Source organism: Asparagus officinalis, chromosome 1 (assembly GCF_001876935.1).
Source record: "Asparagus officinalis chromosome 1, Aspof.V1, whole genome shotgun sequence".
Classification (NCBI taxonomy): Eukaryota; Viridiplantae; Streptophyta; class Magnoliopsida; order Asparagales; family Asparagaceae; genus Asparagus; species Asparagus officinalis.
In genome coordinates, this window is record NC_033794.1 from 67,710,026 (window position 1) to 67,737,100 (window position 27,075).

General features: G+C 38.3%; 1 protein-coding gene across 5 annotated transcripts; it reads right to left on the reverse strand.

Annotated features, from left to right (window-relative positions):
* LOC109825567 (traB domain-containing protein) lies at window positions 19,265–26,745 on the reverse strand. 5 transcript variants are annotated; one of them, XM_020392434.1, is made up of 7 exons: window positions 26,532–26,745; window positions 24,635–24,750; window positions 22,198–22,286; window positions 22,028–22,102; window positions 21,836–21,940; window positions 20,888–20,983; window positions 19,265–19,640 (listed from the first exon to the last, which is right to left on the reverse strand). In XM_020392434.1, exons 1-7 carry the CDS (start codon window positions 26,705–26,707, stop codon window positions 19,377–19,379), a joined length of 921 nt encoding a protein of 306 aa, XP_020248023.1. In that variant the 5' UTR covers window positions 26,708–26,745; the 3' UTR covers window positions 19,265–19,376. The 5 variants fall into 5 exon arrangements, with proteins under 5 accessions (XP_020248023.1, XP_020248016.1, XP_020248035.1 ...); XM_020392427.1 differs by having other exon boundaries at window positions 22,198–22,289; XM_020392446.1 differs by having other exon boundaries at window positions 24,635–24,763; window positions 26,532–26,670.

Here is a 27,075-nt window from a genome sequence, read left to right on the forward strand (position 1 = left end):
CGATAGAGTGAAGTGGATCTATTTAAAGAATATTATGCGAAAATTGGGGTTTGATGAGAAATGGATTACTTTGACTATGACTTGCCTAACGACTGAGAGTGAAGTGGATCTATTTAAAGAATATTATGCGAAAATTGGGGTTTGATGAGAAATGGATTACTTTGACTATGACTTGCCTAACGACTGTTTTATACTCAGTTTTACTTAATGGTGTGCAAATTGGACCTTTCAATCCTAGGGAGGTTTGTGACAAAGAGACCCACTTTCACCGTATCTATTCTTGCTCTATGCCGAAGGCTTAACTACGCTACTCGGTGAAGCAGAAAGTAGGGATGTCATTCATGGTGTATCAGTAATAGACGGTTGCCCACTTACTTTGCACTTATTCTTTTTTGACGATAGCTTATTCTTCTTTAGTGCTAATCTAGCTAAATGCGAAGTAGTGAGGGATATTCTGTACATATATGAGCGTGCTTCTTGTCAAATGTTTAACCTCTAAGAAGCGGCCCTGCAGGTATTTAGCAATAATACTCCAGAGACTGATAAAGCAGGGTGCGTACAAGTGCTCGGAGTGATGGAGATTGATAGGCATGATGAGTATCTTGGCCTTCCTTCTGCTGTAGACAAGTCGAAGAAGGAGATTTTCGCAAATATAAAAGAGCAAATTTGGTCAAAGATTCAAGGCTGGTCATCAAAGTTTTTATCAAAAGCAAGGAAGGAGGTTCTTATAAAAGCAGTTGCCCAAGCGGTTCCAATGTATATGATGAGTTGCTTCAAATTGTCGAAATATTTTTGCAAGGAAGTTGAAGGTATGATATGGAATTTCTGGTGAGGTAATGGTGATGGGAAAAAAATGCATTGGTTATCTTGTATAAATTATGCTCTAAGAAAGTTGATGCCGGTATGAGGTTTTGACATATGCAAGGTTTGAACTTAACTCCTTTGGCCAAGCAAATTTGAAGGTTGTTGACGAACCACAACTCTTTGTTCTTCAAAGTACTTAGCTCAAAGTATTTTTTGGATGGTGTTGTTCTCACAGCACGGTTGGGAGCGAGGCCATCATTTACTTGGAGGAGCATTTTTTTCGGCTATTGAGGTGATAGAGGCTGGGACTAGATGGAGAATAGGGGATGGATCGAGCTACAATTAGGATTTGGAAAGATAGCTACATGGATACTCATGCCGTGGATATTCTGAGTGCATGCAGCAATTAATTTGCTCCATCCATAGGCAATAGTTAACCAATTTTTTCACCAAGGTAGCCAAAGATGGAACAATGACTTAATTCATTTAACCTTATGGCCGCATGAAGCGATGTTAGTGAAACCAATTTCGTCGGGTTCAGGAGTTAGACAGGATCGGTTGATTTGGCATTACACAAGGAGGGGTTTATTCACAGTGTGAAGTGCATACCATTTGATAACTAGTAAGGGAATTGGGCTGGTGAGAAAATTAACATCGTGACGAGGCACGAGCTCAGGTTCAGCATTGTATTGGAAAATCATATGGAAAATGTGACTCGCAAACAAGATAAAACACTTTGTTTGGAAGGTGTACGTGGCATGACACATTACCGGTTCAAGATGTCTTGTGTCGCTGACGTATGACAGTAAATGAGGGGTGTTGGGTGCGTGCGAGTGAGGAGGAATTAATCGACTAGCCAACATGGATTGGGATCCTCTCCTCATCAATAGTGTTTCCTAATATCTCCTCATGTATCCCCACCATTCATTTTGTGGGTAAGTACAAAAGCAAAGGTGGGTCTCACAAAATGAATGGTGGGGATGCATGAGAAGATATTAGGAAACACTGTTGATGAGGAGAGGATCCCAATCCATGTTTTTTGGGGTTGCCCATTTGCTCAGCTGATGTGGAGTATTTCATATATTAAATTCACAAGCTCGATGAGGGAAGGAATGAAAGTGGCTATGTGGTGGCGCAATCAAGTTGGAAAACTAGAAGACAAGATTTTTCAATTAGGTATAGCAGTGTGCTGGCTATTATGGAAAAATTGAAATGAAGTTAAAAGCACCGAGGTAAGGCCATGAGTGGGGAAGAGCTAGTACGGATCGCATGAGAATACATTCATGACTTTAATAATGCACAGGAGGCTCCCATTATGGTTCTGAGAACGTGGGTGGGGTTTATCGGGTGCATCAAGTGCACGGAGCCCAAGAGCAGCAGGCCCACCCGCTTCTTCCTTTAAATACCCAATGCTAGGTTTTTTTTTGAACTCACGGGAAAAGCAGCGGGTCAAAAGAAAAAAAAAACAGAGAAGAAAAAAAGAATATGCGGCTTGTTTTTGAGGGTTTTTTAGAGAGAAAAAATGAGAGTTTTTCAGATCTAAAAGAGAGATCTTGAGGAGAGAAAAAGAGAGATTTACAAAAGAGAGGTCAATTTTGTTTTGGGTAATAATTAGATCTTTTTCTTTGAGACGAGCTTGTGGATTGTACAAGTCATCGGTGTTCTTCTCATAGTGGAATCTCCCCTCATCCCCTCCCGTGGACGTAGGCAAGTTTGCCGAACCACGTAAATCTCGTATCTTTATTGTTTTCTGGGTGTTGGCTATTGCTTGTAGGTTCCCTCGACATTTCAGTCCTAGAACTGATGAGAGGAAGAGTGCATATTTCACTTTGATAAAATATCTCACTTTCGATTCTTGTTTCTTTTGAGAAATAAGAATTTCACTATCTATTCTAGTTTCCTTTGAGAAACAAGAATATAGAGGTTGACTTGTGCTTTTGTGACAACAAAAGCCAGGGCTTTCTCTCATGTTATATCGCTTCCGCGGCGGTAGGCGTGACTCTGCGCCCAACAATTAGTATCAGAGCTGTTATTCAGATTGGGAGTGGTGTAGCTTCTGATTTGAGGTGGTGCTCGGCAATTTCCTAAGAGAAACAGATTCATTAATACAAGCGGAGAATGACGTCAACTAGCAAAACAGTTAAAGTGGGAAAGTACGAGATTAAAAATTAAATGGGAAGAATGGTTTTTCTTATTGGAGGATGCAGATGAAGAACTCGTTGATTTCGCAGAAATTGCACAAAGCTTTGGCGGGAAAAGAGAAGAAGCACAAGGATATGTCTGATGAGGATTGGGAAGAGCTGGATCTGGAAGCACGGGCGTCGATTATCCTTTGCCTTGAAAGAGATGTAGCTTTCTTGGTAGATGGAGAGGAAACGGCTGCGGGCGTGTGGTCGAAGTTAGAAAGCACCTTCATGACGAAGAGTCTAACGAATAGGATCTATTTAAAATCCAAATTGTATACTTGCAAGATGGAGGAGGGTTCATCAATCCGGGAATACATCAATAAGTTTGATAGGATAATATCGGATTTGAAGGACATCGATGTGACTGTAGAAGATGAGGATCAGACGCTTCTACTACTTCTATCTCTGCCGAAGTCTTATTAGAACCTGGTGCAAACACTGATGCTTGTGGGAGACAATTTGACGATGGATGAGACTAGAACAGCGCTTCTAGCGGATGACCTTCGGAAGATTGCAACCAGCGATATGACTACTAGTGGTAACAAAGAACAAGCGCAGTGATTGTTTGCTAGAGGAAGGAGCAATGAGCGAGGAAAAGGCAAGGGAGGAAAGTCTAGATCTAAATCGAGACCCCTTGCGGGACGAGCGTGCTTCAAATGCGGTGAAGTTGGGCATTTCAAGGTTGACTGTCCTAACAAGAGAGTAGGTGGGAAGAAGAACAACAACAAGACTGAGAGGAGAGAAGGCAAGGAAGAAGTGAGCTACGCTTCAGAGGAAGGGAGCGATAAAGAATGCTATGTTGTTACGGGTGGCGAAGATATCTCCGGTAAGTGGATACTTGATTCAGGTTACTTTTATCACATGTGTCCAAATAGGAAGTGGTTTACTACCTATAGGAGCATTGATGGTAGAACCGTATTGATGGGGAATAACCATGCTTGTAAAACAGTGGGGCTCGGTGATATAAAAATCAAGATACATGATGGAGTGGTCAGAACCCTAATGGACGTGCGGCACGTTCCCGACTTGTGGAAGAATCTTATCTCAGTGGGTGCATTGGACTCCGGTGGCTGCAAGATTGTTACAGAGAACGGAGTGAAGAAGGTTGTTCGAGGTTCCCTAACAGTTATGAAGGGTGTTCATCACGGTAATCTATATACTCTCTCGGATACGACGGTGACAAGAGATGCAGCGGTTGGAACTGAAGGAAGTGGTGGAGACCTATGTGAGCACACACGGTTATAGCATAGGCGGCTTGGGCACATGTCAGAAAAGGGTCTAGTTCTGCTTGGTAAGGAGGGTTTGCTGAAGAATCTGAAGAAACCTTGCATGGATTTTTGTGAGGATTGTGTGTATGGAAAGGCACACAGGGTCTAATTCTTAAAAAGCAATCACAAGAGCAGAGGTATACTAGATTATGTGCACACAAATGTTTGGGGTCCGGCTCAGACAACTTCCAAGGGTGGTTCTAGGTATTTTGTCTCGTTCATAGATGATCATTCGAGATATGCTTGGATTTATTTTCTTAAGCATAAGAATAAGGTATTCGAGACATTTAAGAAGTGGAAAGTAATGGTTGAGAACAGAACGGGCAAGGAATTGAAGACACTAAGATCTGACAACGGTACAGAGTATACAGATAGTGCTTTCAAGAAGTTCTGTGATCAGGAGGGTATTGTTCGACACTGGACAGTCAGGTCAACACCACAGCAGAATGGGGTCGCTGAGAGACTAAACCGAACATTGCGGGAGAAGGTAATGAGTATGCGATCTTATGCTGGATTGGGCAACGAATGGTGGGCAGAAGTGGTGGCTACAACATGTTATATTGTGAACCATTCTCCACATTCTACACTAGATGGTGATACACCCTATAGGGTGTGGTCAAGAGAACATGCAGATTATCAGAGGCTCAGAATTTTCGGATGTACCGCCTATTATCACGTCAACGAGGGAAAGCTTGACGCGAGGGCCAAGAAGGCGATATTCTTGGGGTATGCAAAGGGCGTAAAAGGCTATCGCCTTTGGTGTACAGAAGATTCGAAGTTCGTGATTAGCAGGGACATTACATTTGATGAGAAATCTATGATTGCTAGGGTGCCCAAGGATGATGGTGTTGGCACTGTTGGGACTTCAAAGTCCCAGGTTGTTGAGATAGAACCTAAAGACCAACCAGGTTCTAGTCATGTTCAAGTGGGAAATCAGGTAGATGATGAGCTTGAATAGGAGGAGGTTCAGTAGGAGAATACAGAAGCACTACAACAACAGCAGCTTGAGGATAGTTTGGCTTCTACTAGGCTAAGACGAGCATACAAGCAGGTACAGAAGCTAGGGGCTGATCAACCCCTGAAGCACTATGGGTAGGTTAATTTGGTGGAATACGCACTCTCGGTGGAGGAAGATGAGCCGGTCTCCTTCAAGGAAGCTATTCGGGACAAGGATAGTGAGAGTTGGTTGGCTGCGATGGAGGAGGAGATAGAATCTCTTCAGAAGAACCAAACATGGGAGGTGGTCTCATTGCCCGTAGGAAGAAAAGCTATTGGCTGTAAGTGGGTGTATAAGAGAAAGGAAGATCCTTTAGAGCTTGGTGGCATAAGGTACAAGGCGAGGCTAGTGGCTAAAGGGTTTGCACAAAGAGAGGGTGTGGATTACAATGAGATCTTTTCTCCGGTGGTGAAACACACTTCTATTCGGGTGCTATTGAGTATTGTTTCTCATGGTGATATTGAGCTGGAACAACTCGATGTTAAAACGGCCTTCTTGCACGGAGACTTGGATGAAGAGATCTACATGCATCAACCTGATGGCTACAAGGTTGAGGATAAGGAGCATCATGTATGTCGCTTGAGGAAGTTACTCTATGGACTGAAGCAATCTCCTCGGCAGTGGTACAAGCGATTTGACTCCTTCATGCTAAAGCATGGATTTTCCCAAAGCGATTACGATTGTTGTGTTTACATTCGGAAGCTTCGTGGAGGTGATTATATTTATCTCCTTTTGTATGTGGATGACATGCTTATTGCTTCGAAGAGTATGGTGGAGATAGATAGGCTAAAATCTCAACTTGGTAAAGAGTTCGAGATGAAGGACATGGGTGCTGCTAGGAAAGCATTGGGTATGGAGATTAGAAGAGAGCGTACAAATCGGCGATTGTTCTTGAGTCAGAAGGGCTACATAGAGCGGGTGATCACAAGGTTCGGGATGCAAAGTGCAAAGTCGGTGGCGACTCCATTGGCTCCACACTTCAGGCTTTCAGGTAAACAATATCCCACTACAGCGGAAGAGAAGGCGCACATGGAGCGCGTTCCCTATGCTAGTGCAGTTGGCAGTTTAATGTACGCAATGGTGTGTACACGTCCAGATATTTCACAAGAGGTTAGTGTGGTCAGCAGATTCATGGCGAATCCGGGAAAGACGCACTGGGAAGCGGTGAAATGGGTCCTGAGGTACTTGAAAGGTACCACGGATACGGGTCTGTGTTTTGGTGGAGATACATGTCAGATTGATGGGTTTGTTGACTCTGATTATGCGGGTGATCTAGATAGACGACGATCTGCTACTGGTTATGTATTCAGGATACATGGAGCTCTAGTTAGTTGGCGATCGATGTTGCAGGCTACAGTGGTACTTTCTACTACAGAGGCCGAGTACATGGCCATAGCAGAGGAAGTGAAGGAAGCATTGCGGTTGTGGGGTCTTCTAGACAATTTGGGAATTGAGCAGGAAAATGTGAACTTGTGGTGCGACAGTCAGAGTGCGATTCACTTAGTGAAGAATCAAGTTCATCATGCTCATACCAAGCATATCGATGTCAGGTATCATTTTGTGCGGGATGTCATAGAGGAAGGTGATATTTCTCTCATGAAGGTGTACACGAATGAGAATCCTGCAGACATGTTAACCAATGTGGTCACATGTAGCAAGTTTAAGCATTGTTTGGACTTGCTTCATATCAGCTCGTGTTGATTTTCCCAAGAGGGCATGGCCCTTCGGGACAGTGATGGGGTGAGGTGGAGACTATGATGGAGAACAATAGCAGAACTACAATTAGTTTGATCCCAGTGGAGGGTACGTAGGCAGCCGTGATAAAGTGGCGTAGCTGGTTTGGCCTGATTTTGGACTGATTTGGTGCTTCAGATCTCTGGTGATGTTCGCGGTGTTCTTCTGGTGTTCGTCTAAAATTTGAGGTTTATCAAATGATGTACAAGGTGGAGAATTGTGAACGTGGGTGGGGTTTATCAGGTGCATCAAGTGCACGGAGCCCAAGAGCAGCAGGCCCACCCGCTTCTTCCTTTAAATACCTAATGCTAGGTTTTTTTTTGAACTCACGGGAAAAGCAGCGGGTCAAAAGAAAAAAAAAACAGAGAAGAAAAAAAGAATATGCGGCTTGTTTTTGAGGGTTTTTTAGAGAGAAAAAATGAGAGTTTTTCAGATCTAAAAGAGAGATCTTGAGGAGAGAAAAAGAGAGATTTACAAAAGAGAGGTCAATTTTGTTTTGGGTAATAATTAGATCTTTTTCTTTGAGACGAGCTTGTGGATTGTACAAGTCGTCGGTGTTCTTCTCATAGTGGAATCTCCCCTCATCCCCTCCCGTGGACGTAGGCAAGTTTGCCGAACCACGTAAATCTCGTATCTTTATTGTTTTCTGGGTGTTGGCTATTGCTTGTAGGTTCCCTCGACATTTCAGTCCTAGAACTGATGAGAGGAAGAGTGCATATTTCACTTTGATAAAATATCTCACTTTTGATTCTTGTTTCCTTTGAGAAATAAGAATCTCACTATCTATTCTAGTTTTCTTTGAGAAACAAGAATATAGAGGTTGACTTGTGCTTTTATGACAATAAAAGCCAGGGCTTTCTCTCAGGTGATATCGCTTCCGCGGCGGTGGGCGTGACTCTGCGCCCAACAGGTTCACAGACCATTAATTCCTAAGGAATGGAGGCTTCATCCTTCTGGCGTAATGAAAATAAACTTTGATGGGGCTGTATTAGCAGATCAAGGAGCAATTAGAGTGGGGATAGGAGCGTGTGATCATCAGGGTGAGTTTTATACAGCTCTATCTAAGTTAATTCCCTCTCTAGCTAGTGGTGCTGAATACGTGGAGTATAAAGCAGAATGGGAGGCGGTTCATTTTGCTATGGGTTATTGGTTTGGAACGGTAATTTTTGAAGGAGATGCTAAGGACATTATCATTGATATCCAACAAGAAAAGAACTTCTTTTCTCCTTATGTTCATCTTGCAGAGGACATCTATAGGCAATGTAAGCAACTTTTAACATGGAAGTTTAAGGCAGTAAGGCGTCAAGGTAATGTGGCTCATCGTCTGGCATGCAGTGCTCAAGAGTCTTCGAACGATAATGGGTATATGGTGTGGATTGAAGATCCCCCTTCATTCCTACAGTAATCCCTCATGTTAGATGGGAATGTTTGCAAAGTTACTTAATTGTCTTTCCCTTTGTTTAAAAAAAAAAAAGAAGAAACTACGTATATATGGCACAAATACTGGATTCATTAGACTTTCGACTATGCTTAATCCAAATACTTACTTAAATATATATTTGCTAAATGAAACATGCACCAAGCATAAAGAATTGAAAAAATAAAGCAAAATAAAATTTGACAATAGATTTGGTACCATTAACCATCTCACGGCGAGTGCTTGTTTTTTCCTACAAGACGTATAGTGGTATCAGATTTATGGAAAATTAATGATCAAATTTAGCTTTTCATTATTTAATTGATTTGACTTAGTTGATGGATAAGGAAAAAATATTACATTTAACTACTTATCATAAAGCTATTTTGAAATATTCTTGATCGAGTATATGTTTCCGTTTGATGGACAACCTTCACAATATTGTTATTAGCTTAGTGATAGAGATGAAAGCTAATGATGGCCTTTCCGATATATCGATCGTTTGGGATGGATGAACTCAATGCATGCATAACTTTCTCCAGTTTCTCGTTTTCAGGTTTGCTCGTCATGGTATATCCTTTTTTATAGATAAAAGTTGTATCCTTAGCATTGATGGAAATGCTAAGGATACAATACGTATTCATGTATTAGTTGAATTCTTTAGAGTTTGCTCCTCAAGTTACTATATAACAAAGAACTTGGACAGAAAGTAAATGCATTATCTGTAGGAAAATCTGGACCTTAATTCTTTGAACCTTGTATCTTAAGCAAAATTAGACGAAGCATTTGGACAGATCATATCTAAGATGATATCAATATAGTATCAGAAGATATACAACACCTAGTCTCAAAGGGAAAACACGTGTCATGCGTATCATCTTTAGATGCTCATTTGAGTCCAAATTATCATGTTCAAGAGAAACGTGAGGTCCACATGTAAAATAATATTTGTGACAGTTTGCATATTTTCCATGTTGAGAAGATAGTGTAGGAAAAAGTGCAGATAAAAACATATTATATATAAAGGATACACCAAAACAGAAAAACCACAACGGAATAAAGACAAAGAGCAAAAAATTAGTAAGATTATCATAGCAGTAAACTTAGGGAAGAAATACATTACAGAAATGTCGAATTACCTTCTAAATAGAGGACTAACCTTGAAGAAATTATGTCTCACCTATGGTACTTCCAAGGATGAGACCGCTGTAGTCTCTCTTATGTTGAACACCTCGAGTGCCACTTCAATTCACTAAAGTCTCCAAAACCAGCAGCTAAAGAACTAATTAGAGGATTACAGAAGAAAATCAAGTAGAGAGTTTGATTTTCGGTGTGTTTCAAATGAACAGAGGAGGCTCTTTATATAGGGTTTCTGGTGAGCTAAGAGGTCAGAAAAGGCCTTGAATGATAGTACCGACTAGTTACTTCATTGTTTGTAATGTTTGCATTAACTGACATTCAAACCCTGTAATGTTTGAGGCATTATGATCATGTGTTCTTATCCTTTTCATGAACATTTTTAGGGATAATGCATTATAGCCATGCATCATTATCCTTTTTAGACCTCGTAACTGTTATTCGAACCTCGTAACCCACTTCCTCTAATTGCGGCTACACAATCATGTCCATATTTTTGGACATCTCCGGAAATGCTTTACTTGCATCTCATCTTAAAGACTTGATCTCATTTAGAGTCAAACTCTCTTATTGTCCTAGCAATAAACGCCGCCTTCCAAGTATACTTGGGGATAGACTTAGATACTTAGTATCAATAAATGATAAGGTGTTCCATTGACCAAACAACTTGTTGTTACCGCATTGAACAAACTTTTTGGGATCTCTACTCAGATAGAATGGGTTGCTACTATCGATGAATTAGATAAGGGTCTCAATCTCGTCCCTAATCTGAATTTAAGAACCATGACAACTCAAGTCCTTTAGTAAAGGGATCTGCGGTCTTGTCCTTGGACTTGACAAAATACATAGCTACCACTCGTTCATCCACAAACACTTTCATGGTTTTTATCCGCACTTGGATATTACCTTGAGTCTTATGGTTGTACTTTGAACTCTTAATCCTTACAATTGTGGTCATATTGCCACAATGCACAAATATTGCGGAAATAGGCTTGCTGATCATGGGCAACTCGAACATAAGTCCCTTAAGCTATTTAGCTTCTAAACTAGTAGCATCCAAAGCACACAACTCAACCTCAAAAGTACTCCAAGACAAAATGGTCTATTTGATAGACCTCTAAGCGACAATGCCGCCACCCAAGGTAATCCATACATTGTACATTACTACCAGAATCCATAGCAATCCAGCTAGCATTATTGTACCCCTCCAGAATATGAGGCAATCTACTATAATGCATCGCAAGGAAAATTGTTCCCTTCAGGTACGTAAGTGTTGGATAGTAGGTTCCTAATATGTTCCCTAATTTATTTTGATAACAGATTATTAGGATTCCTAATCTATTTTGGTAACAATATTCCAAATCTATTTTGGTAGCAGGTTATTAGGATTCCTAATCTGTTTTGTTTTTTATTTTAGAATTCCTAGTATGTTCTTGGTTTTAAGATTTCTATATATATGGAACGATTAGAAGAGAGAATTGAGCAGCGAATTGGGGATATTTGGAGCACAGAAAAGAGGTATTTTCTAAGCTATTGGTTAGAGTTTTATATTTGGAGAGAATTAGAGATTTGTTGGTGAGATTAATTAGTGAGTTCAAGTGATTTGTAATCTCAGTTTGTACTCTTATTCTCTATTAGTGCAAACTCCATCCCCTTCTTGCCCTGTGGACGTAGGCAACTTATCGAACCACGTTAAAATTGGTTGTTTGAGTTTGTGCCGTTATTTTGCATTGTTTGGCCTTCTCTCGGCGTTTGTTTGATTTGGTCTCTCGAAGCACATTGGTTTGGTTTTGGCTTTCACTGTGCACAACAAGTGGTACCAGAGCTCGGACTACACTTGGGCTATTTGGAGGAGTAGATCATTTTGGAGGCTTGTATAGGGCTTCGTTTGGTGATAAAGGTGGGATCTTTTTGGTAAAGACTATTTTTTTTAATTTTGGATCTATTCTTTGTTTGTTCTGCTTTGGTTTGTTGGTGCTTTGAGAAAGATGATCGAGAAAGAAGGAGTTGTGGAAGGTACTTTCGGCGTAAAGACCGTCCAAAGTTTGAATATACACTCTATGAAAATAGATGTGGAGAAGTTTAATGGCACAAATAATTTTAGTATTTGGAGATGTGAATTCTTGGATGCGCTCAACGTGCAAAATTTGGAAGACACATTGGAGTTGGACGGAAAACCAGACGACATTGAGAAGAAGGTTTGAAAGAAGATGAATAGAACGGGGTGTGGTGTGATTAGATCTTACTTGACTCGAGATTTAAAATATGATGTGATCAATGAAACTTCGGCTAAGAAGATTTGGAAGATCCTTAAGATTAAGTATTTGACCAAGAGTGTAGAGAACCGCTTGCATTTGAGGATGAGACTTTATCGCTACCAATTGAAGAAAGGAACCTCCATTGGTGATCACATGAACCACTACTTGAAACTTCTTACGGATTTGATGAATGTAGATGTGATGATTGAAGATGAGGATAAGGCATTGTTATTGTTGAGTTCCTTGCCCGACAAGGAATATGAGACCTTCGTTCTTACTCTTATTAATAGGAAGACATCTCTTTTATATAGTGAGGTCACTGTTGCACTTGTGAATTATCAACTTCGAAAGAAGGATAAGGAGACTTTAGTTGAGTCGGTAGCAGAGGCATTGGTCGTAAGAGTAAAGAATCCAAACCGTAGTAGGAGATCGTAGTCTAGAGGGGCACATCCTGGAGTTCATAGGAATCAGTGTGCCATTTGTAAAGAGGATTGACATTGGAAAACCGAATGCCTAAAGTTGGTTAATCGAGCCGGGAAGAATAAGGGAAAAGCTATTCAAGCTTCAGAGGTGAATGTTGTCAAGGATAGTGGTGACAATTCAGATTCGAATTCTTCGGGCTATTCATTAGCAGTACCATCAGTTTGTGTTGCCGACTCTACAGAGTGGATGTTAGATTCGAGTGCTTCTTACCATATTTATCCTAGGAGGGATTGGTTCTCCAGCTTTCAGAAGTTAGAAAGAGGAGATGTCATGCTTATGAGTAATGATCATGAATACCCTATTGGTGGTATCAATACCGTTTGTATTAGGATGTATGACGAAGTGATTCGCGAGTTGGATGAAGTGAGGTTGGTTCCTCAGTTGAAGAAGAATATCATTTCACTTGGAGTTTTGGAGGCAGCAGGTTATAGGATGATCTTAGAGAATGCATGTTTGAAGGTCACATTTGGGTCCATGATTGTGATGAATGGTGTCAGGAGAAAGAATTTATACTATTTGATTGGGAGCATGGTGATTGGTAGAGATCTGATGACTTCTTTAGATTTGTCTAGACTATAGCATTTGTTGAGGCTGGGATATTTGATTGGTTATGTCGTGCATGGTTTGTTGAGGAGTGCTTTGACCTATAGATTAAAGTTCTTTGAGCACATTGGTATAAGCAAGAAGACCGAGGTGAAGTTTGGCACTTCTATCCATCGATCGAATGGTCTTTTAGGTAGTGTTTATTCAGTCATTTGGGGGCCTTCCAAGGAGGCATCGTTAGGAGGTATTTGGTTTTCCCAGTTAGGGACTATTCTAGGCATTAGTGGGTTACAACCAAGTCTCGTTGGTTTGAAGTTCTAGAAGTTAACAACAGATGGAGGAAGTGTGTTGGCAGAAAGGTAACCCATCGTTTTATTCTTAGTAGGGGTTCTTTCTTGCATTTGTACCAAGCTCACGGTAGTTTGAGACATTTCATTAGAGTGGAGACATTGGGGCGATGAGATGAGATGACAATTTTTATGGATCGTTCCTTATTAGAGGAGGATTAACATTTATTGTCGATAATTGGATTGTAGAGGAGTTTTGGAGCTTCGACATATTTGGGTCATCTTAGTCATAGGTTGCCAACTATTGCGTTTGGATTTATTAGATCTGGTGGAGCTGCTTTAGATTTTGGATTGCGTCGAATGTTTAGTTGTCCAACATTTGGTCACACTAAGGATGTGAGATTTGATCTGATTGCATGTTTAGGATTCAGAGGTTCTTTTGATTATCAGTTAGGAGACTCTGATTTTGTTCTGAGTAGGTATGTCACATTTGACTCTCGACGGGTAAAGAGTGTTGATCAAATCATTGGGATATCACAGCGGATAGAGGATGATGCTACTCCACGTTAGGTGAAGATTACTCTACATAGTCCAGATCATATTGCATCATTTGGGATTCCAGCTGAGGTGACATAGTTTGGGGGTTATTTGGATTTGAATGCAGATGATGAGTTGGTTTTGGATTCGAGTGCAGCTAGTGGATATAGTTTGCATTTAGATATGGCCGTTGATTCACCTCAAGTGGAGATGTTTGGTTTGTTTCACTTTAGGGCAATTGGGAGAGCTATCAGCCGCAGATTTGTTGGTAAAGAGTTAAGAACTCTTCTATTGGATTGAGGGTATTTGGAGGTCATTTGGTGAACTACGTGAAGGCTTAATTCCTTAGACAAGAGGATACGTGGACAGTCATTTATGATGCAGCCGGTTTGGTGAGTTGATATCGATATTTAGAGTTTGTTCGCATTCTCGTTTGGGTTCTCGACTTGTTGTGGATTGAGTCTGTTGTCGTAGATTTGTTCCACTTAATACTGGACGCAACAAGTGAAACGTTTGGTTGATATTGGTGTCGGCTCGGTTTTGGAAAAACTTCACCGATGTGGAGAATTGTTGGATAGCAGGTTCCTAATATGTTTCCTAATTTGTTTTGGTAACAGGTTATTGGGATTCCTAATCTGTTTTGGTAACAGGATTCCAAATCTATTTTGATAACGGTTTATTAGGATTCCTAATCTGTTTTGTTTTTAGTTTTAGAATTCCTAATATATTTTTGATTTTAGGATTTCTATATATATCGAACGATTGGAAGAGAGAATTGAGCAGCGAATTAGGGATATTTGGAGCACAGAAAAGAGATTTTCTGAGCTATTGGTTAGGGTTTTATTTGGAGAGAATTAGAGATTTGTTGGTGAGATTAATTAGTGACTTCGAGTGATTTGTAATCTCAGTTTGTACTCTTCTTCTCTATTAGTAAAAACTCCATCCCCTTCTTGCCCCGTGGACGTAGGCAACTTGCCGAACCACGTTAAAATTGGTTATTTAAGTTTGTGCCGTTATTTTGCATTGTTTGGCCTTCTCTCGACAGTTGTTTGATTTGGTCTCTCGAAGCACATCGGTTTGGTTTTGACTTCCGCCGCGCACAACAGAAAGTACTCTATCCAAGGGCTCCCAATGAGTCCTATTTGGATAGATAGTGTATCTATTTAATTTAGAAACTGAGTATGAATTATCTGGTCTTACACAATTTGCAATATACATCAAGCTTCCAATAGTCTAAGAATATTTCAACTGAGACACAGAGTCCCACTTGCATTCTTGTAGAGAGTAACTGAAGGATTGTACAAAGTTTTGACGGTTTACAATTCTCATAGCTAAATTTCTCAAAAATCTTTTCAATGTAGTGAGATTGAGAAATTGCTATGTCATTGGCTGATCTAATCAATTTAAGGCTAAGAATCACATCAACGACGCCCAAGTCTTTCATATCAAACTTACTACTCAAGAATGAGTTAGTCTCATTGATTTTCCCAATGTTGGACCAAATAATAGAATATCATCAACATAAATACACAAAAGAGTAAAATGAATCACCTCTTACTTTGCTACACTTATCAGGCTCAACCATACTGAAATTAAAAGCAGTGATAGTTGAATCAAACCTTTTATATCATTGTTTATGAGCTTGTTTAACTCCATAGAGACTTCAAAAACTATACTTTCCTTTCGTAACCAGTGCTATGAATCCCTCAGGCTAATCCATATAAATCTCTTCTTCGAAAATTCCACGAAGAAAAGCAATTTTCACATCCATCTAGTTGATAGTGAACTAGAGAGTAAGTATCAAAGAAATAAATTTCTTCAACTTGCTTGAACCCCGTGGCAATAAGTTTGGTCTTAAACTTTCCTACGATTCCATATAGTTTCAATTTTCTTTTAAAGATCTGTTTACATAGAATTGTCTTGCAGCCAAGAGGTAGATTAACTAATTCTCATGTCTCATTAGAGACAGTAGAACCCATCTCACTTTCGATAACATCCTCCACTGCTTAGACTCTTTTGAGGCTATAGGAGATATGTATGAAGTAGGATACTCATCGATATTATAAACATCAAAGTCACTTCTAAAATCCTAGACATTCTTGTTCTCTTACTCCTTCTAGGTTCATCTAAATCCTCAGATCTTTTAGATATGGATTTAGAACTTTCTGCCCTAACATTTATCAACCTTTCCACATGATCGGGAATGAAAATCGAGATAGAGACATGATTTTCAGTAGAAATATTTTGAGGCATTCCAGTTTCATAGAGAAAACATCCTCAAAAAATATTGCATCACGAAATTCAATAATTTTGTTAACATCTATGCTAGAGATTTTAGACTTGACCATTAAGATTATCAATGCATTAGTATTTTCACATAACCTAGGAAGATAGCGTCCACTGTCTTAGGACCTAGATTTTTCCTTTTGTATTTTGAGATTAGTACTTTTGCAAGACATCCCACACTTTAAGATATTTCAAGCTGACCTTTTGACCTCTTCAAAGTTCAAATGGCTACTTTCCTTATGCTTTTGAGGGACTTTATTCAGAACATGGCAAGCCGTATTCAAAGCTACTCCCTACACATGTTTAGAAGTTCCAGAACTTCCAAGTATATTTTAAAAGATTGATATAGAAGAATAAACTAGTTCGATATATATTATCCTCCTTTATAAGATCTTAACCTTTTAAGTTTCTTACTAGTTTGAGTTTCAGTCTCATTCTTAAAAATAATAAATTTTTCTTGAGGCCTCATCATTGGTCTTAAGCAAGTAAACATAACAATATTTGTATTAATATTCAATAAAAGTGATAAAGTATTTCTTCATGTCTTTGGTCAAAACACCATTAAATTCATAAATATCAGCATGAACTAAATTAAGCAATTCTAAATTCCTATCAAAAGAGTGAATAGTTTCCTTGTTTGTTTAGTGGTTACACATACTTGATATTTTTTGTTGTGATCTATAGAGTGTTTAGTAATCAAATTAAGATTCATCATTCTTTTAGAAAACTAAAATTAACATGACCAAGACATTTATGCTAAATTTAAGATGATTCAATATTGTTACTAACAGAATAATTAGAAATAAATTTTTTATTCAATTCAAAACTTAAAACAAATTCAACTTTAACCTTATACATTCTATCAAAATCATAGCCCTTAAAATAAAAGTCTAGAATGCAACATAACCACTTTATTACATTTAAAAGAAAATTTATAACCCTCCTTATCTGAGCATGAACCTCTAATTATGTTGCATCGAATAGTAAAAACATGATGCACCCTGTGTAATAACAGAACCCGCCTTGAAGAGAACTTCAGGTCAACTCGTCCATATCCTAACACGTCAGATGCATATTGGTTCCCCATCTTCAAGGTATTTTCATGTGCAGGTTAGAAAGACACAACAACAATTTGTCAATATAAATGTGTACATTTGCACTAGTGTCTACTAACCACTAATTGGATTCATAAATAGATAGCAATTCGAGGTTAACAAACACATACCCTAATATGAGCCTAGCTAGTAGACGCTAGGTTTGATTTAGCTTTCTTTGTAGGACAAACTTTAGCCTAATGTCCAACATGTCCACAATTTCAACATTATTTGTTTGCTTTTGGTTTCTTTTGGATCTTAGCCATAGCTTTGATTTTGTCATTAGGTTTGCTATTAGGTTTGTTTTTAAACTTTTTCTCCAAAGTTATAGCATTTACTTTGGGTTGGTGCTCAACAAGCACAACATGTTTTTGATTCTTATGCTCTTCCTCTATGGCTATGGCAATCATCAAGTCATTGAGATTTATTTTTGCCTTTTGATGCTTGAAAGACATTCCAAAACTCTCCCAAGTATGAGGAAATTGCTAGATGGTTATCATAACTTGAAACTTTCCAAAAGCTCCATTTTAGCTTCCCAAAAAACATGAAGAATGATCAGAAGCTCATGTGCTTATTCTGTCACAAATTTACCCTCGACAATTTAAAATTTCAAAAATTTGGACACAGAATACTTGTTAAGACTGAGATCTTCAATATTGTATTTTCTGTCTAGCTCATCACATAGTGCCTTAGCAGTGGCTGAAGAAGACAATAGACATCGAAGAGCGCATTGGACACAGCCAACAAAATACATCCTCTGGCTATTTGATCCTTCTACATCCGCTGTGCAATTTTCTCTAAACTATTGGGTTCTTTTTTTGTCGGGTTTTGGGCGTTCCGATAGTGTCATTGTCAATAGCCCCTTAGTCATCAGTCAAATCTTCATACTTTGCTGCCAACATTTGAAGAACTGGTCCATGAACTTCTCTAGCATTCCACACATGTCCATTTTTTAGGGGGCAAAGGCACTAAAACCAACTCTTCAGATAGAAGACTTAACTTCATATATTACTAATTTCTTCAAGATTGTAGGAAAAAGTGCAAATAAAAGCAGATCCAATATAAAGGAAACACCAAAGCAGAACAAACCACAATGGAATAAAGACAAAGAGCAAAAAACTAATAAGATTTCCGTAGCAGTAACTTAGGGAATAAACTACATTATAAATATGCCAAATCACCCTCTAAATAGAGTGCTAGCCTTGAAAAAATTATGCTCCACATATGGTAGCGTTGGGTCTGCATAATATTTCTGAGGATGAGACGCAATGAAGCGCTTTTGGTTGCAGTCCAACGAAGCGTTCTCTTCTGTTGAACACCTCGATTGCCACTTCACTTCGCCAAAATCTCCAAAACTAGTTTGATTTTCAGTGTCTCTCAAATGGATAAAGGAGGCTCCTTATATAGGGGTTTTAGTGAGCTGAGGGGGTTAGACAAGGCCTCTAATAATAGTAATGGTCAGTTAGTGCAACATTTGTATAACATCTACATTAATTATCATTCAAACCTCATACCACTCGTAACGTACGAAACATTTAATTAGGCTAGAAAAATGTTGCACATGCAAAAAGAGCATGCCTGGGACTACGCGCTTGAACCGACGCACTCGGGGTCACTCGCATTTGCACGCTCGCTAGCATTGCCAACCCAAGTGTACATGCTGACATATTTGTTATACTATATAACCGTATGTTAATTTAAACCAACTAAAACGCATTCAATTAGTCAATGTGAGACTAATACTCAACTATAAAAATGATATTCTTCCAAAGAATATTTTCGCATGAATCCTCCAATATTCCATTTATATCAACAGATAGAAGGATTTCAAATTAATTAGTTTGTGGGTCGAAACAAAATATCGACCTGGATACGTCATTACAAGGTTGTTTTCCGTCTGAGAAACATTTCAGCGGCAACATGAACAAAGAAAGAGACCTACTTGTACTTGGGAGTTGGCCTATACAGTTTAGGGCGTTTATCTCGAGAGTTATGTTCTGCGTTTTTAATTTGTTCAATCATTCTTTTTAGAGATTTTCAATATGTTTAATTTGTTTAATTCTCATCCCGCTTTGCCCTGGTAGAATGACTTTATTATTATGGAGCTTCAAACCTAATAGCTTTTAGTAATAAGGGCAATTAGTGTTCAAGGATATATGTGTATTAGTTTCTAATACCTGCAATCTCAAAACAACTATAATACTAGACAGTTGATAAAAATTCATTTGTTTTGAACAATTGAAGTAAACAATAGAATTATGATCATGATTCACAGAGGGAAAAAAAAATAGAATTTTACAACTTCAAAGTACATTAATAATAACAACCTTTGTTAAGAGAAAGCTTCAAAATGTACTCTTCAACTGTTCATAAAGAGCCCAGAGAACAAACCCTAAGATGGTGTCTCTAACGAGACCCTTGACGAGAGAACTGACCCAAGTGTTCGAACCATCAGAAGACGTTCTTCCAGCGACATCGCGAAAACGCAAGTTACCTTGGTCGGAAATTAAGGCATAAATAACACCATTCATGTGCCCTTTACCGATGATTCCTACAACTATCTTACTATTATTCACAGCTTTACTCCTCTTCAAAGACCATGCAAGATACTGAAAACACGAAGTGGAAATTACTTCATTTTTGTCAACAGGTGAATCCATAGTGTGAAAAAAAATCATCAGCGCCAGAAGATTCTATCTAGTCGCTACATAGATATACACGATATTTATGTTAATTTAAGTGTAAGTTGATAGGTAGCAGATATGTGTCATGTTCATGCACAAAAGGATGCCGTCACATCAAAGAAAATAGTAGATTCTATCTGGCCAATACCTCGATACACATGGCATTTATTCAGAGTTATTGACAAGAAATAGATAGTCTCATAATAGTCACATTCATGTATGAGTGATAGAGAAAATTATTGCATCAAAGAAACTACAAGATTATATACAGTCAATGCATAGGTATACCCGATATCTCATGTGAATTTTGGTGCAATTGGACAAAGATGTTGTGCCACATATGTTCATGTATTAGAGGCAAGAAAATTATCACATCAAAGGAAATAGTATATCTCTATAGTAAGTACATAAATATACAGGACATGATGAAGAAACATCACGACATATATGTGATTTTTAATGTTAGTTGATTAGAAACAGACATCGTGTCACTACATATATAAAAGGGTACACAATATTTATGTGGTTTTTTGTGTCAGTTGATCAGAAATAGATACGGTTGGCAGGTTCATGTATGAGGATGCAGAAAATAATCACATCAAAGAAAACAGTAGAGATTCTATCCGGTCAATACACAGATTTATACGATGTTTATGTGAATTTTAGTTGGTTGATAAGAAATTGATACCCTGTCAAGTCCATGTATGGGAGGTTGCAGAAAGTTATCACATCCAATAAAATAAGTAAATTCTTAGTCAATATATAGATGGGGTTTTTCAATATTAGCCCACACAATCTTTCATATTTTGAAGTTAGTCCTCCAGATCTAAGTATTTTGAAATTAGTCTCCCAAATCTTGATATTTTGAAATTCGTCCCTCAAATCTATTATGTGTTTTGAAATAAGCCCCCAAATCTTTCAACGTCATGCTAACGAAAGGACTAATTTCAATACCCCTAAAACATTTGAGGGACTACTTTCAGAATATGAAGATTTGGGGAACTAATTTCGAAACACCTAAGATTTGGGGTACTAATTTCAAAATATCAAGATTGGGGGGACTAATTTCAAAATATGAAAGTTTTGGGGACTAATTCCAAATATAAAATATTTGGGGGACTAATATTCAAAAAACCCTATGTATACACAGTGCTGACAAGAAAACAGTTTACCGTGTCACGCTCATGTATGAGAGGCTGCAGCAGAGAAGGATATGAAATGCTCAGTTGTTTATATAGCTCAAATGGGCTGACATCCATTTCTTGGCCCTACATCAAAGTGATAAAACTTGTAACTGCATTATAAGTCAAATAAGACATCATAACATGAGGGTGTTTGGGAGGCTTATTGTTTGGTCAAACTACCTTTTAAGCTGGCTTTTTCATTTCTATCTGTTTCTGGTATACCCCAACTTTTAAAAAACTAACTTATAAGCCCATTTAAAAAAACTAACTTTGACCAAACAAATTACTATTCTACTCAAACAATTTTTATAGCATTTTTATCAAAAAAAGTCAAAAGCCACTAAAAGCTAGCACAAGTTAAAGCTTAAAAAGTAAAGCCTTCCCAAACACTCTTAAGCAGGAGGTGGTCCAGAAAATAACTGAATGAAAGAACAGGATTCATGAAACCGGCCCTAAAAATTTGGGACAAAGGCTTTGCTTTTGATGTTCCACCATGAAAGCAAAACTACAATTGACAACTGAACAGCAGTGCAATGCGCCATATTTCCTATTTACTATACGTGGCTAAATCATGCACATCCTGAAATTACAACTAACGGCTCTAACCCTAAACAATGCAAAAGCAACCTTTAAGACTAAACAACTAAAGTGGAACGGTTAGCTTAAGGAACCTCGAGTTTCAGGATGAATCAGGGTTTTCCATCACCTTCTCAAAATCTACGGTCCAAGACTCATATGATAGCTTCACATCAATAGACAATCTTATAGTTCCTCTTAACCAAGGGAAGAAGCACAAACACTGATAGGGCTGCTTAATTCAAATGATAGTGTAAAAGTATTTCTATAGTCTGGTATGACAGATCTTAAAACTAAATATCGCAGTCAAATACATAAAATATAAATGAAAATGAGAAGTGAACTTGAATAAAAACGAACCTTTGAATTACTCTCAGCTAGCTTGGATGAACTTATACCACGGAAAATTGATGTAAGTAGTTTCAACTTCTCATTCCATTTGAGAGAGCTCCACGCCCGTTGAAGCTGAAAGAAAATAACATGCTATATAGTTTCCTTCCAACAAAAGAGAACAACATGTATATTGGGATTCCACATAATACAAATACATACGGTAATCTCAATTGGGCGATCTCCTAATACAATCTGAGCTCCAATCTCCTCAGAAGCTTTTCGAGCAGCACGAAACTATAAAAAATATGTAAGAATTTGTAATCCTAGCTAGAATAATCTACATTTACGTTGGATCAGATGATAATATTCTTCAAGGAGATATATTTCACCTCATCCCCAAAAGGTCGGTTCCCTCCACCAGAAATCTTCGAAGAGAAGACTGCTAGGAGCAATCGTAAGGCAAGAGCCGTTTGCCCCCCTGCTATTCACATAACAAAATATTAGTATTGCCCTTTCTATCCTATTGGTAAGTTCTCTTTCCATTATCTTAAACAAACTCAAGTGTCTAATCCTTCAGGAACCATGTAAATAATAAGCTAAAGGTAGAAAGAGGTTGATCCTTTTATAGCTAATAACATTTTATAGATGCCTACTAAGCATGATAAAGGAAGAAAGGTATAGTAACAAGTATTAATCAAATTGTAAAACAATATATGATAAGCTGACCCTTCAAGTATTCCACTAAGTATATTTGCTGAGGTTGTAGAATGACAAGTTGGCACTCCGATTGATATGAAAGTGTAAACATATTACCAACTCCTGGGAACTCAAGAACTAGTCATTGCTAGCATTTTCAAGAGCATAGCCACTGTACAACTCCATCGTTAAATGCGTGTAGGTAAAAGGTAATACTCGAACAAAATGATCACTTTTACTCAAGCCATAACTGATGCTATTAGATCTGACAATGTGAATCCAGAAGTGTGAGTGTAATGATAAAGTAAATATTAAAAAGTCCACATGAAAGTTGAGAGGTCGTCAATGATTAATCTTGAAGTTGACTCAAATACAATGTCTTTGCTATTTTCAAGAGGTCTTCATTGGGGAAACTTTGGGCCCCTCCTGCAGTTAATTCAGACTTTAGCATAAGGTTAACCAAAATCAATAAAAAAAACTTGAGCTATTAGGTATTGACTCTGATTTTTATTTAAACTCATTACTCTTCATGTCTTTTCAATGTGGGAATATACTCACACAATAATTACTAGCAATCTCCTCGAATGTAATCTTCCATGGAAAACCATAAGTCGTCGTCACTGACTCGGCCTAAACAGACACCCATGGAGCAGCAACATGACTACCAATATACATAGGATCTTCCATCATGTGCGCTAATGAGACCTTAGTCACACCAGCACATAATCTCAGGCAACATTGATTATTTGTGGATTAACCTGACATTGGTCCTTACTCTCTCGTAACCCAGAATCTGGACTCTAATACCACTTGTTAGAAAGAACATGAGACCCAGTTGGGAGTTCAATGGGTCTTAAGTACAGAACCAATCTGAGTAAAGTGCAAGGTTACTAAGGTAAACCTATCAAAGACCCTCCAATGGTCCAAGTTAATGTGAGCATAAAGAAGTTGAACATCTTGAATGAGCGTACATCATAGAAAGTCTGGTTCACTAATTATTATAAAGAGTATGCCTACTTTTAGGGTAGTTATCTCATGTCATCATGTCAAACATACAATCTTTCTACTACCAGCTAGCCACTCGGTTGCTCAATCATTCTGTTAGCTGATAAGTTTAACCATTCTGAACATACAAACCCATCTGACCTAGAAAGTAAGATAGATCATTTATGTTTGATTTATGAGATATGGCAATGCTATGTCACACGAAGTCTAATGCTATGCTACACATGATTATGAACCATCTGTAGAATGATAGAATCAGTACTGCATGGTAGAGTATTCATATGGAGTCCTGCATGAACAATGGAACATGCCACAGGTTGCAACCCCCAAAGTGACTACCTCCACATTGAACATGTACTATGGAAGTATCTTATGCACAACAATCTTCATGAATTCAATAATTAGTTGTAGCTAGAATGGTTTAGAACCCGGAACCATGCGAAATCCTCGCTCAGAGCATCACATACGAAGTGAACGTCATGGGAAGAAAAGAATAGGACAAGGGGGCAAGAGTTACGAAAAAATAACAATCCTACAGATGACCGCTAAGAATTAAGTTACAAAAGATATAACAAACTGAATATATTGTTGCATAGCCACTTGACTACACTTTTCGGTTGAGGTGCATCAGAGTTCCCAGGCAACTGATCAGGGTGGTCATCAAGGTGATTTTTGCAAGTATTGATTTGATGCACATTTTTACTCTATGTACATCAAATGTATAATATAATGAGACATCTTAGAGAGACATCTTGAATACAGCTAACAATTTCAAGAGAATCAATGTAGGCAGCTAAATTTGAAATGTACAAATGTTCAGTTGCAGGTATAGTCCCAAGTGGATTAAGGTGAGTAACAGCCATCATCAAGGAACATCTCTAGCACAATTTAGCAAGGATCCCACAACCCATTCATAAACACATGAGCTCCACTTGCCTAACAACACTTTTATCTCAATGAGCATTTAATGTCCCATGATTCTAGCAGTACTAAATACATAAACAAAAAGAATTTAGTATACAAGAAACAGATACAACTCAAGACATATCATATAGAAAGTGCATTATCCAAGGTGCAAATTATGAGCTAGTGAGCATATGACGATGAAAAATTTATAACACGTACCCAAATTTATGCTCCGGTTGATTGCTCCGAAAAACTTATCACCGCCCAATGAGAACATATTCAATTTCAGCAATGGACCATCATCAGCTTCATTGGATGTATACATAATTCCAGCCCTGAAAGTGAATTCTGCAAAGACACAAGTTAGGAAGCAAACTAATGTGTGCCTTCATTTGGAATAGCTGGAGTTTCCTGCCGTTCTAACTACATCCAGCCTCCAATCCACTAATTTGGTTGAGTTGTTACAATTACAAAGAGCTGTTAGAAAAATAAAAGATCCTAGAATAGAATGTTGTTATTGTGTTTCAATAGTGCAACAAAATTGTCTTTAGATAGGACTCATTGGAGTTTCATGTTGTTGCAACCACATCTAATTTTCTTTTTAAAAAAATCCTACAGAGTCCCTCTTTAGGAAAACATATAGAGAGGAAGGAAAAGATAATATGAGGCCCACTAACCATTATACAAAATTAGTGCAATTGGTTAATAGCAATGGAGACAGTTAAAATATCAAACAGAATCAGAATATAGAATTAGTGCAATCATCAACTTAAAATCTGTGTTGGGACATGTATTGCGGTCTCCTTATTTCCTATATGATTTACTATTGAGGGCTCTCTATAGAAATTTTATTCCAAATTTCAATATACATATTTGGTTTGGTGCTTTGCAAATTAAAATAGTTTTTTATTTTTATTTTTATTTTATTTGATTATATTTTTATTTTTATTTTTATTTTTGCGTAAAAGCAGAATAACTTACAAACATTGATAATTGTTGCGCCTAGTATATGCATTGAAACCGTACAGTGTGCATACATTTGCTATTCTGATAATTTCCAACCAAGCACTCCTAACATAAACCACTTATCTGGATCATGAATTGCATGATTTGCATCTCTAAGCAATAGTGGAGCTTTTTTTTTTTGTGGGGAGGGTGCAGGGGGGTTGGGGCAGAGGATGGCCATGACCCCCTTGACTTTTAGCAACTATTCACATATAGGTTGTACACATTAGTCTCTTACCTCTTTCATATTTTCGTATTATGAAATTACTCCTTGAACTCATAGAAATTACTATTAGACCCCGCAAGTCTTAAGTACTTTCAAATTAATCCCACTAATTGCTACAACTGCTCTTAATTGAAGAATTTTCAGAATAACTTAATATTGATTTCAATGATTTGATGTACTTATTGAAAATAAGAAAGATTTAATAGACTTACATTGAAAAAGAACTAATTAACTAAAAGTTACTGCACAAACAATATAACTTAAGTTGAGAGCTAGTGTATTATATAAAGAAAAAGACTTGTGGCCCTGTGAATGAGAATGATTAAGTGGTTAAGTTTATGGGCTATGGATGAAAAAAAACTAAGCGGCGCAACCAAGAAATTAGATAATATGATTTTTGCCCATTCCAGATAAAAGCATTCTTGTTTCCTTTTCTTAGACCACATTTTCTAGGCTTTAAAGTTAAATAGGATTAGGAACATCTCCAGTGAGCTTATTTATCGGGTGTTGTGGGTTTGCATTTTGGTAAAAAAATGTTGGGATGTCATCATCTACATGATTATCATTAATAAGTAATTTATGTTCCATGATTTCCTTTATTCCGAGTTGGTACTAATTTGAAATGGTTTTCTATTTCATATTTTCATGCATTTCTCCATTTAATAATTTAACTATGAATTGAGGCTATATTCATGCGGTTTTACATTTCGTAGTGGAATTATAAAATGTGGCCTTCCAATTTATTAAGTTTTACATTAAGAAATAAATTAATATGTGAGATGGTGTAATCTATAGTGCATTATCAATCTATCAGGTCCTCAAAAATAGAATTTGTACTGATGATGCATGAACCATACATGACACTACTTCCATTCCGCTACTTGCCTGCTCCTGCAGAGCTCGACGACGACATTATCGGGTTTAACCGCGTTCACAACCCGACCCACATCTGCGGCCGACCGTTCCGATATGTGCGAGGTGCCCACGACCCATATCCTCTCCGGCTCCACAAACTCCCTCCTCCCTCTGGCACCGCGCCCAAACCGCCTCTTCTCGATCATCACAAGCTCCCCTCGTCAACTAAAAGCGGCCAACCCGGCCCCGCGCGCCGCCGCCGACCTGGATTCATTCTAGAAAGCCCTCTGGTAGGTTACGCCGTATCGAACCCGGATGGAGGCGGGCCGGATTGCGATGCGGGTCGGCGTTTGGATTGCGGCCGATCCGATAAAGCAGGGGAGAAGAGGTTATGTTTGGGTTCGGATTGGGGGAGAGATAGGGGGAAAGGAGAGGTGAGGATTTCCATTGGGAAAATGAAGCTTTTAGATTGAGTTCTGAGTTTTTTTTTTTTCTTTCCTTGGGGGGAGGCGGGCGTGGAGGGGATAATAGAATAATAATGAATATTAGAGATGTTTTTAGAGGGCTGAGGCTT

What these genes read in the sequence shown, in the direction of transcription:
- LOC109825567 (XM_020392427.1), bottom strand. Translation starts at nt 26,707, where the DNA reads ATGATCGAGAAGAGGCGGTTTGGGCGCGGTGCCAGAGGGAGGAGGGAG. An exon ending in TAGCTGAGAGTAATTCAAAG is followed by an intron (nt 20,984 to 21,835) that starts GTTCGTTTTTAT and finishes ACTTTGATGTAG; the next exon opens with GGCCAAGAAATGGATGTCAG. An exon ending in TCATACATGAGCGTGACACG is followed by an intron (nt 19,641 to 20,887) that starts GTAAACTGTTTT and finishes TCGTGTTTTCAG; the next exon opens with TATCTTGCATGGTCTTTGAA.